The 12,345-nt window shown below is 41.5% G+C and overlaps 1 protein-coding gene across 3 annotated transcripts in view; it reads left to right on the top strand.

Moving 5' to 3' along the window:
• The first annotated feature begins 4,672 nt into the window (after positions 1-4,672).
• Positions 4,673-12,345, top strand: part of MYRFL (myelin regulatory factor like) — a 121,752-nt gene continuing 114,079 nt past the window's right edge. For all 3 annotated transcript variants that reach the window (XM_041754293.1, XM_041754292.1, XM_041754291.1), the window contains exon 1: positions 4,673-5,049. In XM_041754293.1, the coding sequence (XP_041610227.1) occupies positions 5,004-5,049 (46 nt within the window). In that variant the 5' untranslated portion in view covers positions 4,673-5,003. The remainder of the gene's footprint in view (positions 5,050-12,345) is intronic.

The raw sequence follows: 12,345 nt of genomic DNA, 5'->3' as shown, positions 1-12,345 counted from the left end.
AAAGTCAGATGTTGCAGAGAATTTCAATAGGATTATTCATAAGTTGCTGGTGAAGTGTCAACTGGCATATCTAACTGAAAAGCCATTCATTTGAAAAATTGAACATTCCCCAGGGCCCACCAGCTCAGCTTGTAGGCATATACTCAAGAGAGAAATACTTGCACAAAGTGCCCCAGAATACATCTATAAGAATATTTTGGAAAAAATCCAAAGGCCCAGCTAACAGAAGGGTAAAGCACTGTGTGCTCTCATAACGGGCTATCCCATGGCAGGCGAAAGGAATGAACATCAGCTCCATGCAGCACAATTTCATACGACACAGATTGAGTGAAAAAGCAAAATGCTCAGAAGATGGTATGACAATACTTTCCTCATAAAGCTCAGAAACCAAAACTGAGTGTGTATATATATACACACACACATATATATCCACACACAAAACTATTTTTAAAAAATCCAAATAGTGATAAACCCAAAGTTTGGGATGGGGTTACCTCTGGTGTGGAGGAGGAAAAGGGAGAGAACAGGGAGGAACAAATGTTAGACTAAGTCGTCGTCGATGTTCTAGTCCCTGGATGGGATGAAGGGTTCCCTTGTCGTGAAGAGTACATCTATGAATGAGGACGGTTGTGCACAGACCATTGGTGGTGTGTTATGAACCGAGGGTTATGAATAATCCGATGCTCCTGCATTCAGAAAGGTAAAACAAGACCCACGTTGGTGAATTGGATTTGGGAGAGAAGAAAGAAGAAAAGTCGAGTCTGAATCCTAGGGTTTTGGCTTGAGTTGTTACTGCCACTTATGGACATGGGGAAATCTGGGATAGGTTCAAATTATGCACGCGTGGAGTAGAAATAAGAACTCAGTGTTGGACACGTCCCGTAAGCTTCAAAATGGAGCTACTATGTAGGTACAGATATTACAAGTTCACATTCAGCAATAAGGTCAGGCTAGGTGATAGAGTGGGGAGTAGGTTAGCCATGGGATCAGATAGGAGCTCTGGGGATACTTCAGAGATGAAGAAGTACAACACCGGGCCCTGTGTCACCATGATGGAGGGAGAACTGCAAAGAAGACTGACTACAGAGGAGCTACCAGAAGTGGTGAGGTAAAGGAGACGGGAGTATTTAGTGTGCTGACTCATCTCGGCTCAGGAGAGTGTTTCTAGACAGAATTAAATTGCCTAGATGACCAATTCTAAAAAAAGAAGAAAAGACTTTTCAGTTAAGTTTCCATAAATAGGTTCAGAGCTGAGGAGCCCAATGCGGAACTCAATCCCAGGACCCCAGGATCACAACCAGGGCCAAAGGCAGATGCTTAACCCCTGAGCCACCCAGGTGTCCCTCCACTTGGATTTCTAATGGGCGTCTCAAACCCAACATTGACACTTGGCCCAGTTGCTTAAGCAACAGTCTAGGGCTTATTCTTGGTTTCTGTCTCCACCACCTGGATGCAAGTCGCATCATCTCTGCGAGACACCTTGAATCCACCCACTTTCCTGCATGGCCACTCCCGCCACTCAGTCCAAGCCAGCATTTTTTAAAAACTAAAGTTAATTACAGTACACAAATGAGCAAAGCTGCTGAAATCTAAAGAAGAGAAACCCTAAGAGCAGCTCTCCTGAAGTACAAACCCACATCTAGTCTAACTTCAAGAGTCGGGCCTGTGGTATTAGGACTAGGATTCTGGAGCTATAGATCTCGGGGACGGATGTGAGAGAGACAAAGTTCCCATCACCACCTTCCCAGCTTGAGTCACATCACCAGATTTAACCACTGCAGCTCAGCTTTTACCTATTTATTTTTGGAATTCTCTGAAAAACGTCTGTGCCCAAACATGTAAACCACAGCTACGTTAGATTACGTCTCAAGAAATGAATCTCCACCAAATCTGTGCAAAATGGCAGATACCCGATAGAATTAAGGGATATTAGAGACGTAAAGACCATAATCAAGGAAATATGGACGGTATTTGTTATTCTCAGAGAGGGAGAAACCTTAAATCCCAGTTGCCACCAACTGGACTGTGCCTTCAGCTGGGCTCATTAATTAACACAGATATATTTTCCGGCCCTTCCAACAACTTTCTGCTAAATTCTCTTTACTCTCCTCAAACCGTGTTGGTTGTTACAGGTCAGCCTCTCACCCGGGGGTTGCAGACTGAAGCCCTGCAAGCTGAATCATATTTTCACATATGTACTGTTTGTCCTCGACAGTGTTTTGGTTTATTTTTACCTTTGATTTGTTTCCAGACAAATTAGTGGCATCATTTAAAAATGAGATTTAAAATTAAAATCTGCAGTTTCTAGCTTTGCTTTTAAAATTGGTCATTTGGGTAACACTGAACCCACATTCCTGGAGCAGGTTGAGGGATTCCACCTTTTGGGGGGGCTCCACCCTTTAGCAAGGCCTGGAGCCTCTGTTTGCTCTATCCCCCCCACCCCTGTCTTCCTGACACCAAGACTAAAGGGTCACTTGTCAGTTATTGATATGCTCACATGGTTGGTTTTTGCTTATTTTGACCCATTGTACTCACTTATCTCCCTGGCCCTGTAAGTATTCGAGCATGGGATTCTCTTCTAACCTTTCCTTCTCAGCACATTACCTGGAATCTAATTTCTTTCCCTATTATGTTTCCGCTTACTCATTACTCTGCTGCTGAGAATGTGAGGTGTCTGGGTGAACTGTTGGATGGAATCCTGAACCGTCGCTTGGCAGTGAACACAGTGCGATGACATATTCCAACGGCCTCCAGAAAACTTGGCTGGGAACTTCTCTTGGAGTCTAGATTTAGCCCTGGGCTGCACGTTTTCAGCATCTTAATTCATATTGCACCTAAAGGCATGTACTTAAAAACATCATTTGACCTCTTCCTTGCTCTGCGCATCCGATCAGTAGCCAGTTCTTGGTTCTATACCATCTTCAGGCTCTATTACTGGTCTGACTTTAGTTACTGCCCTAACCAACACATCCCAACAGCTGTCTTTCAAATTAGATTTAATTAGATCGTGCATGGCCACAACCTAAATAGAAATCGTCAACAGAGAGCAAAAATATGCATAGAGTCAGATGTAGCCCAGCATTCAAAATCTACCAGAATCCTGCTTCGGCCTATCGCCACCTTTCCTCTCCACAAAGCACACACTGCCACAGCAGCTCCTGCATGTGCTTCCCCATTGAGTCTCTTCAAATTTCAGTTCTTGGTGACAGCCTCTAGATTAAATAAATCTTTACTTCCTCCGTTTTCTTGAGAAAAGCCACCCAGGCCTTATCAGAGTCTGCCTTGAGTTATAGTTATGTGTGTTTTTCTCTTGCACTAGATTTAAAACTATGGAGGGCAGGACCATTATTTACTCATCTTTTTTACCTCCTGCACCCAGCACAGAGTTTAACACAAGTTGAATTCAAAAGAAGAAGAAAAAGAAAAAAAAAAGGAAAACTCATTTCTTTAAGCAACTCGATGACTTGTCATTAAAAGTCTGGGGCCTAAGGTGACCTTCAAAATCAGATTTTAAGCCTCTCTCTCGCTCGCTCTATTTCCCACATAGAATTGCCTTGCTTGTTCTCAAGGAATAGTTTATATGTGTAAAGTTTTAAAATACTTAATAGGAAGCATACGGTATCCCCCTTAGTAATTCTAACAGTAATGAAACAGACAAATTCAGAATGTGGGACATTCTTTAAGACAATGGATTGTTTAAAAAGTGTCAGTGTCTTAAAAAGCCACACAACTAACCAAAATGACAAGAGTGTTCTAGATCTCTAAAAGACACAACCAAAAAGCAATGTGTGAGTGTTCGTTAGATCCTTGATCAGAAAACAAAAAGTCATAAAAGATATTTTGAGGACAGTGAGATTAATACTAATGAGATATTAGTATTTAATTTATATCACATTTCTTGGGTATAATAATACTCTGATTATGTGGGAGAATGTCCTTCTTTGTTAGGAGACTATTTCTGGGTGGAATGTCAAAATGTCAGCAACTTTTTTTCAAATGATTCAGCCAAAAATGTATATAGCCAGAGAGAAAAAGCAAAGGTGGGAAAATATTAGTAATTAGTAAATCTAGATGAAGAGTAAGTGGGTATTTATTTCATGGCCTATAGGTCAAAAGCATTGTCAAGATAAAAAGTTGGGGGAAAAAAAAGAAAAGGAAGGGACTGAAAGAGCCGATTTAGCATCCTAATTGCATCCTTAGGCTATTATTAAGTAAATTAGTAGTTGAGCAGTAAACGCAAAACTGATATTTAGGAATGAAACCAGCTAATAGCGAACCATATACTCCGTTGTAAGCATTACTGAATCAAATGCAGTTTTGCTGATCGTTAGAGGGGCTTCGCATAGTTTATACTCTTCAAAGAAAATAAAATCTGGAGATAGACTCAGTGTGTATCAAAGGGATGTAGGTTTTCACTATGATTAAATTTGAAAATACTTAACAAATCCTAACTTTTTATTATCGCAAGTCTGTTTAAATGATCTGCTATTCAAGCTACCTATAAAAGCAATTATATTGATTTGCCCCCATTCTCTAAGAAACACACACAAACTCTGTATATTTGCCCAGTTATGGCTAAATTGATCCATCTGATAGAGAGGGAGATACACATATACTGGTGTAAAAGGACACATAAGAGATAAGACTCTGTATTTATTGCCCATTTATGTAATTACATCTGTCACTAAGGACAAAGGTCCCTAAAACAAAGACAAAAGGCAGAGTAGAAACAGTTCCCTACAGTAAGATAGATGGGTCTGTTACCACTTCCCTCTCCATGAATTTTTCTTCTGCATAGTCACCGATTCCGGTTTTATGATCATTTCAAAAACCTAACGATCTTTCTGGATACAGTTTGTTGGCAGAAGATATGCTTCGCTCCAATAAAAAGAAAATGAAGATTTTTCAAGAGCATTCTTAAGCTTCCAGTTGAGAGGACAGCACTTACTTCCAGTCGAGAGAAGCCTTGTTCTGTGAGGAGGTAACCCTAGGACCCCAGCAGCATGGATGTGTTAGGGGAAAATGAGGCTCTACAGCAGTTCTTCGAAGGTAAGAGGCCAGTTTCTTTTTCTTTCTTTCTTTCTTTCTTTCTTTCTTTCTTTCTTTCTTTCTTTCTTTCTTTCTTTCTTTCTTTCTTTTTCTTTCTTCTTTCTTTCTTTCTTTTCTTTCTTTCTTTCTTTCTTTCTTTCTCTTTCTTCTTTCTTTCTTTCCTTCTTTCTTCTTTTTCTTTCTTTCTTTCTTTCTTTCTTTCTTTCTTTCTTTCTTTCTTTCTTTCTTTCTCTTTCTTCTCTTTCTTTCTTTCTTTCTTTCTTTCTTTCTTTCTTTCTTTTTTCTCTTTCTTTTTTTTTTAAAGATTTTATTTATTTAATCATGAAATTCAGAGAGAGAGGCAAAGACATAGAGGGAGAAGCAGACTCCATGCAGGGAGCCTGATGTAGGACTCGATCCCGGGTCTCCAGGATCACACCCTGGGCTGAAGGTGGATGCTCAATCACTGAGCCACCCAGGGGTCCCAAGGGGCCAGTTTCCAACACGCACTTCCTGCTTCTGAGAAATGCTCTGCTCACGATCACTGTTTCACTTTTCTGGAATTCACTTAAATTTGGCCTTGGAAGGAATGCTATCATGCTAAGTGTCCTAAAATTGGAAGTGGAGATGTGTTTGCAGTGAACATCAATGGTAATGATTTTAAAGAAAAAGAGATTTCCACCTTCTAGCTTGGTTGTTAAAAGAATCAGGGGTCAGCATATCTATGTTCCTAGTATTTGTGTCTGTCCTGTGCTAGATTGTGTTTCTTCCAATCCCCTATGTTTCAAAAATTGCAGATTTGTCTTGTCTCTAAAGTTGTTGAATATAGCACAAGAAAGAGTTTATTAAGACAATTTTTCTCTGAGCATTAAATATAAAACAGCAAAGGAACACCTCCTCTCTCTTCTCATTTTTGTTGTTTGACAACACTTTTTTTTTCAACTAAATATCTTCTCTCGTGACTTTTAAAATTTAAGTTCAAAAATAAATAAATAAATAAAATTTAAGTTTAGTTAGCCAACATATAGTACATACTTAGCTTCAGTTGGAGCGTTCAATAATTTGTCAGTTGCGTATGTATAACACCCAGTTCTTTATTATTTTTTTTTCTTTAAAGACTTTAGTCATTTGAGAGAGAGAGAGCGTGAGCATAAGTGGCATGATGACGGGGGAGCAGAGGGAGAAGCAGACTCCTGGCTGAGCAAGGAGCCCGATGTGGGGCTTGGGGATGCAGGGGTCGGCACTCGATCCCACGACCCTGGGATCATGACCTGAGCAGAAGGCAGATGCTTAACTGACTGAACCACCCAAGAGCCCTTTACAACACTTTAAAAATGTGCAACTGAGGAATGATCTGTGGTTGCAGAGACGGGCATACCAGGAATAAGTACCTTTTCCCCAAGGGAGAGGCTACAATAGGACATGCACATTTTCTTCCTCCTAAAACTCTGACCTGGCGGTCTGGCAGTAAAACTATTTCTTTCTTCTTTCTTTCTTTCTTTCTTTCTTTCTTTCTTTCTTTCTTTCTTTCTTTCTTTCTTCTTTCTTTCTTTCTTTCTTTCTTTCTTTCTTTCTTCTTTCTTTCTTTCTTTCTTTCTTTCTTTCTTTCTTTCTTTCTTCTTCTTTCTTTCTTTCTTTCTTTTTTTTTTTCAACAGAGAGTAGAGAAACTATATTTTGATAAATTTGCCTGTAAAGGAGAAGAACAATTAAATAGTAGCTAGAGAGGCAGTACAGGACAGAGGCAAAGCCTTTCCCTTCCTTCCCTTCCTTGCTCTCTTCTGTTCTTCTTTCCTTCCTTTCTTTTTCTTTTTTTTTTTTTGTATGTATTTTTTTTTTTACTGGAGTTCAATTTGCCAACATATAGCATAACACCCAGTGCTCATCCCATCAAGTGCCCCCCTCAGTGCCTGTCACCCAGTCACCCCCGCTCCCCGCCCACATCTCCTTCCACCACCCTTTGTTCGTTTCCCAGAGTTAGGAGTAGTAAAGCTTTTCATATTTAGTTGGGCTGATATTCTAACTGTGGGTCTATTGGAAATGTCAGCGAGGACTCGCCTTCTGAGACTCCAGGGCGGCTGTGGTTCTTTAGCCATGCTCAGCACTTCCACTTGAAGGGAACTGTGACCATAGCTTTTACACATTTCAAAGATATTTCCCAGGAGGAAATAAGAAATTGAAGGCAGACCTATTTATTCTCAGAATCCAGAGGGCAGTTAGCAGCATCCTGAGAAGTGCTCTTGGCATTTTTTATGATTAGTAAAGTGCCTGACAAATTCTCGATGTTAAAAGGTTGCATGGAATGGACCCAACACCAAATAAAACCAAATCTAAGAGTGATCATACCAAGGAAGTAGTGAGATTCTAGATTCTCAAGATCAGAAGGAATCAATACAGTTTGGTGGTTTCTATGGCTTGGATTTTGTGGGAAGTGATAAGAAGAAGTGGTGTAAGACCAAGGGAATTACCACGTTATCTCCATCGTGATCCATCCCAGTGGGTGTTCTGTCTCTGACAGTGGCCAAATCCGCGTGTTGACCGGGGCTTTGCACGTAGTAGGCACACTGATGTCGCTCAGTCGTTACTGTCTGATTTTATAATCCATGTATTCCAGTAATGGGTAGCAAGCTCCAAGCTACAGCTACACATGCTTTATTTTTAGGGGAACCACCAATTCATTTTATAAACGCATAAAGTCTACTTGATTTCCTTCTAGGGCTAGGAAAGATCTAAAAAGCTAATCTGGTAACTTCTGTTTTTTGGAAGTTCTATGATTTCTAGCCTATCTTTGTCTTATTTTCAGATGTCTCTAGGGATATGGTTTCCACGAGTCTTCTCTGTAGCTTGCTAACATATCTGATTATTATTTTAATAGTGTTTTTCTTAGCTTAAACCAGACTCTGTTGCTCCATTTGAAGCCCTTCTTTTCATGAGAGAGGAGTAATTTCTCCTCATTTTTAGAAATAAAAAAATAGAGGCACTAGCTTAAGTGATTCGCTTCCCCCGAAAACCACGCGGCTAGTTGTCCATTTCTTATTACCCCCACTATTCAGCAAATATTGAGCACCCACCATGAGCCCAGTCCTACAACCACCTCCTTTAAAATGGTAGCTTGTAGGGCTTTGAAGTCTTTCCTTTAGAGCTTAGTGATACCTTTCTTAAATGTTCCGTAGGATGAGGATGGCAAAACTAGAGATCATATTCTAATGAGGAGAGCCAATTGTTGCATCCTGCTGTTGATGTGCCAGTTCTTTTATCTTTTCTTTCTTTTTTCTTTTACAGAGGGAGAGGGAGGGAAGGGGCTGAAGGAGAGGGAGAGAGAGAATCTTAAGCAAGCTCCATGCTGAGCATGGAGCCCGACATAGGGCTTGATCTCACAACCCTGAGATCATGACCTGAACTGAAATCAAGAGTTGGCCATTTAACAGCCTCAGCCAGCAGGCACCCCTATCAGTTCTAATTAAATTACATCTTATATAAAAAAATCAGGGGATCCCTGGGTGGCGCAGCGGTTTAGCACCTGCCTTTGGCCCAAGGCCCGATCCTGGAGTCCCGGGATCGAGTCCCATGTCGGGCTCCCGGCATGGAGCCTGCTTCTCTTTCTGCCTGTGTCTCTGCCTCTCTCTCTCTCTTTGTCTATCATGAACAAATAAAATCTTAAAAAAAAAAAAATCAATTGGGCTATAAATTGGTATATAAATTGGTATATGTATATGTAGCTTCCCAGAACAGTTTATTAAAACTGATTTGAAAACAGTTAATAAGGCAGCCCGGGTGGCTCAGGGGTTGAGCACTGCCTTCAGCCCAGGGTGTGACCTTGAAGATCTGGGACCAAGTCCCACATTGGGCTCCCTGCATGGAGCCTGCTTCTCCCTCTGCCTGTGTCTCTGCCTCTCTCTCTCTCTCTCTCTCTCTCTCTGTGTCTGTCATGAATAAATAAATAAAATCTTTTCTAAAAAGCCAGTTAATATATATACATCTATCTATACCTACACGCTCACACACATACATAGAAACAAGAGGATGAATACATTTCAAGTATTAATAGTTGTTATCTCCTAGTGATAAGAATATGGGGATTTTCATTTTCCTCTGTACACTTTATTATCTAAGTGCTTCGTAATCAAAACGTATTATGTTATAATCAGGTTATCTTAAATAGAGGAGAATGAGTTTAATTCGGCAAAACTCTTCTGTTTAAGATCCACATATAAAATCTACATATAAAGACAAGAAGTCTTTGACACAGATGAAAAAGACTTTGGACAGGGGATCGCTGGGTGGCTTAGCAGTTTAGCGCCTGCCTTTGACCCAGGGTGTGATCCCGGAGTCCTGGGATTAAGTCCCGCGTCGGGCTCCCTGCGTGGAGCCTGCTTCTCCCTCTGCCTGTGTCTCTGCCTCCCTCTCTGCGTGTCTCTCATGAATAAAGAAATAAATCTTAAAAAAAAAAAAAAAAGATTGTGGACATTTTCCCTAGGGAACCAAGCCTAGATCACGTCCTTCTGGGCTATCAGATTCTGTGGGATTTAGACCTTTCATTGTCGTAGAAGCTATTTTAAATCTCTATACATTGTAGATAACTGATATCCATGCAAATAATTTTGTCTATAGATATGCAGATGAATTTGGTTTTAGGAGGAGCAACAGATCCAGGAAAAGCCAGTTTGCATTTACTTGTAAATTAGTTCCGTGGTGTTGATATATAGGTACAAGTGGTGCAGATCTTGACCTAGATAGACACTTATAACATCTTCCTACTTCCTTCATTAATTAGGTAGTTGAGGAGCATCTGAGTGGCTCAGACAGTTGAGTGTCGGGCTCTTGATTTTGGCTTAGGTCATGATCTCGGGGTTGTGGGATGGAGCCCCATCTCCTGGTTGTGGAATCAAGCCCCATATCAGGCTCTGCTCAGCAGAGAGTCTGCTTCTCTCCTTTCTTTTCCCTTCTCCTTCTTTCCCTCGGTCTCACTCCCAGTTTGTACTTTTTCTCTCAAATACATAAATCTTTAAACAGGTATTAAATGAAATCTTTGATGTGCATTCATCTTCTGTTTGTATGAAAGTCATGATTTTATCTTTAAAAATAGATACCCTTTAATATCTATTACATACTTTAATACTTGAAAAGTTTTAAGTTGGTTAACTTGGACACTTTATCAATTTCACCTTAAGTTTGAACCAGATTAATAACAACATTCGTGATACATTTACCATGTGCCTAGCGCTGTGCTATTCACTTTACGGTTCATTATTTCATTTAATTCTTACGACAACTGTCTGGGTGAAAAGGAATAAGAAAATGAAATGCAGTAAATCTCATTCTTTAGCACTTCATTTGTTTTTAAAAGCTCAGACTTCACACTCTTAATTTATTTCCTTATGGGTATTTTGGGGGACTACCTTGGTATCAGGAGAAATCGTTATCTTATTCCCAGGCTTTTAAGAACATTTTATAAAAGCTGATTTGAGGGATCCCTGGGTGGCGCAGCGGTTTGGCGCCTGCCTTTGGCCCAGGGCGCGATCCTGGAGACCCGGGATCGAATCCCACATCGGGCTCCCGGTGCATGGAGCCTGCTTCTCCCTCTGCCTGTGTCTCTGCCTCTCTCTCTCTCTGTGACTATCATAAATAAATAAAAATTAAAAAAAAAAAAAAAAGCTGATTTGAGAAAAATATTTAATTGTTCATTGTACTTAATCTTTAAGAGGAAGTTTCCTGAATTGAGAACCTATTTCACTCTTCCTCTTGGTCATGTCCTGAGGCAGGTTCTCCAACACTTGTTGGCTAATCATGAAAGCAAAAGAGATTCCTGCCCTCGGTGGAGTGGGAAAAGCCACCTAGAGAGAGCAGATAACAAGGAGAAGCACAAGAAAGACACTGGTCCACTGAAATTCCAGCACACTCATTGGGGTTTGGGGAGCAGATAGCTTCTAAGAACCAGAAGCTGTGGACAGACAGGATCCACCTGAGGGCTCCTAAGATCTAAGAGGAAGAGCAGTCTATTCAGGAAGCAGCTGTCAACAAATTCCAAATAGTTTCTGCCCCCCTTGCTTTGCCTTTGATTTAAATTTCCAGGTGGCTGTTCTTAGAGTTGTAGGGATGCAGGGTAGGTAAAAACATCTGCTGCCCATGAGCTGTGCAGGAAGACCAGGGAGGGGCCAGGTGTTCAGGAAAATGGGGAAAACGCTGGAGGCTCTGGAGCAGTGACTCAAGTGTCCAGCCCACGTGGGATGGATCCAGAAAAGCTTCCAGGGAAGGTAAGCAGCATTGCTGAGGAGGAGAGAGAGGTAAAGTGCCTGGAAAAGTGCCTGTATGCACATAGTAGACACTCAGTAATATTAATAGGATAAATGAAAGAACAGCGCAGAAAGGAGTCAACGGAGTGACTGACCTCTAGGTTCGGAGAACCCAGCAAGTTCAAATATAGGAAGAAGGGAAACTTGCCCAGTTAAGTGGAAAGGTTCAGTGAATAGCATAAACAGGAACAGTGTTCCCCGTTGGGGGCAAGCCTCGGATTAATGGTAAATATATTAAGTGGTCCTTGCCTATTTCTCTGAAAGTGAAACCAACTCTAACTGGTTGGTGACTCTGACTTCCTGTGAGAGGAATTAGAAGCTCTGACCCCTAAAAGCAGGGCGGAAGGCAGCAGAGGCAGTGCCAGGCAAGGCTGCCTTGTGGGTAAGGGGTCTCTCTGGCCTCAGGCCAGTCTCTCATTTCGATTTTTCTTTCACTTTGGCATCACCGTTCTCTCCCCCTCCCGGCACCCTCTGCCCTTTTCTTTCTGTCCCGATAAGACCTGAGCTTGCACGGAAGGTCAAACAGCACATGACCTGTTGCCATCATACATCTCGCCCTCGATGCGCTTTCACAGAACCCAAAGATGTTGTGATCAAATGAGTCGGAAAAAAAAAAAGAAAAAAGATTACCGACTGTAAGCGAAGGTTTGGTGGAATTTTAGACCGTCTGTTGTGTCCTAGCAACATCCTGCAATAATGACTGGTTTTTGTTGAGCATTTACTATGTGCTGGGTGTAGGGTTTTAGTAGGAATGAGGATTCGGAGTCAGTCATCTTCGATGTGGATCCTGGCTCTGCCATTCGCTGCCTCTCGGATGAGGTTCATGAATAGGGGATCCCAGTGGGTGACAGGGTTAGAGTAGAGGCACGAGTGTCCGTGAGTGGAAAGGATGAGCGAGTCAGAGGATTCAATGCTTGGAACCGTGATTTCAGGGGACGGTGCAGTTACTGGTTTGATGCCAGGGTTCAGCAAAGCATCATGACAGGCGGTGTCTGAGGCGAGGTGGAGAGAAGGTAGGAGGAGGTG

The sequence above is a fragment of the Vulpes lagopus genome, chromosome 5 (assembly GCF_018345385.1).
Source record: "Vulpes lagopus strain Blue_001 chromosome 5, ASM1834538v1, whole genome shotgun sequence".
Taxonomy (NCBI): domain Eukaryota; kingdom Metazoa; phylum Chordata; class Mammalia; order Carnivora; family Canidae; genus Vulpes; species Vulpes lagopus.
Note: the sequence above shows the minus strand (reverse complement) of the source record. Positions and strands in the feature narration are given on the sequence as shown.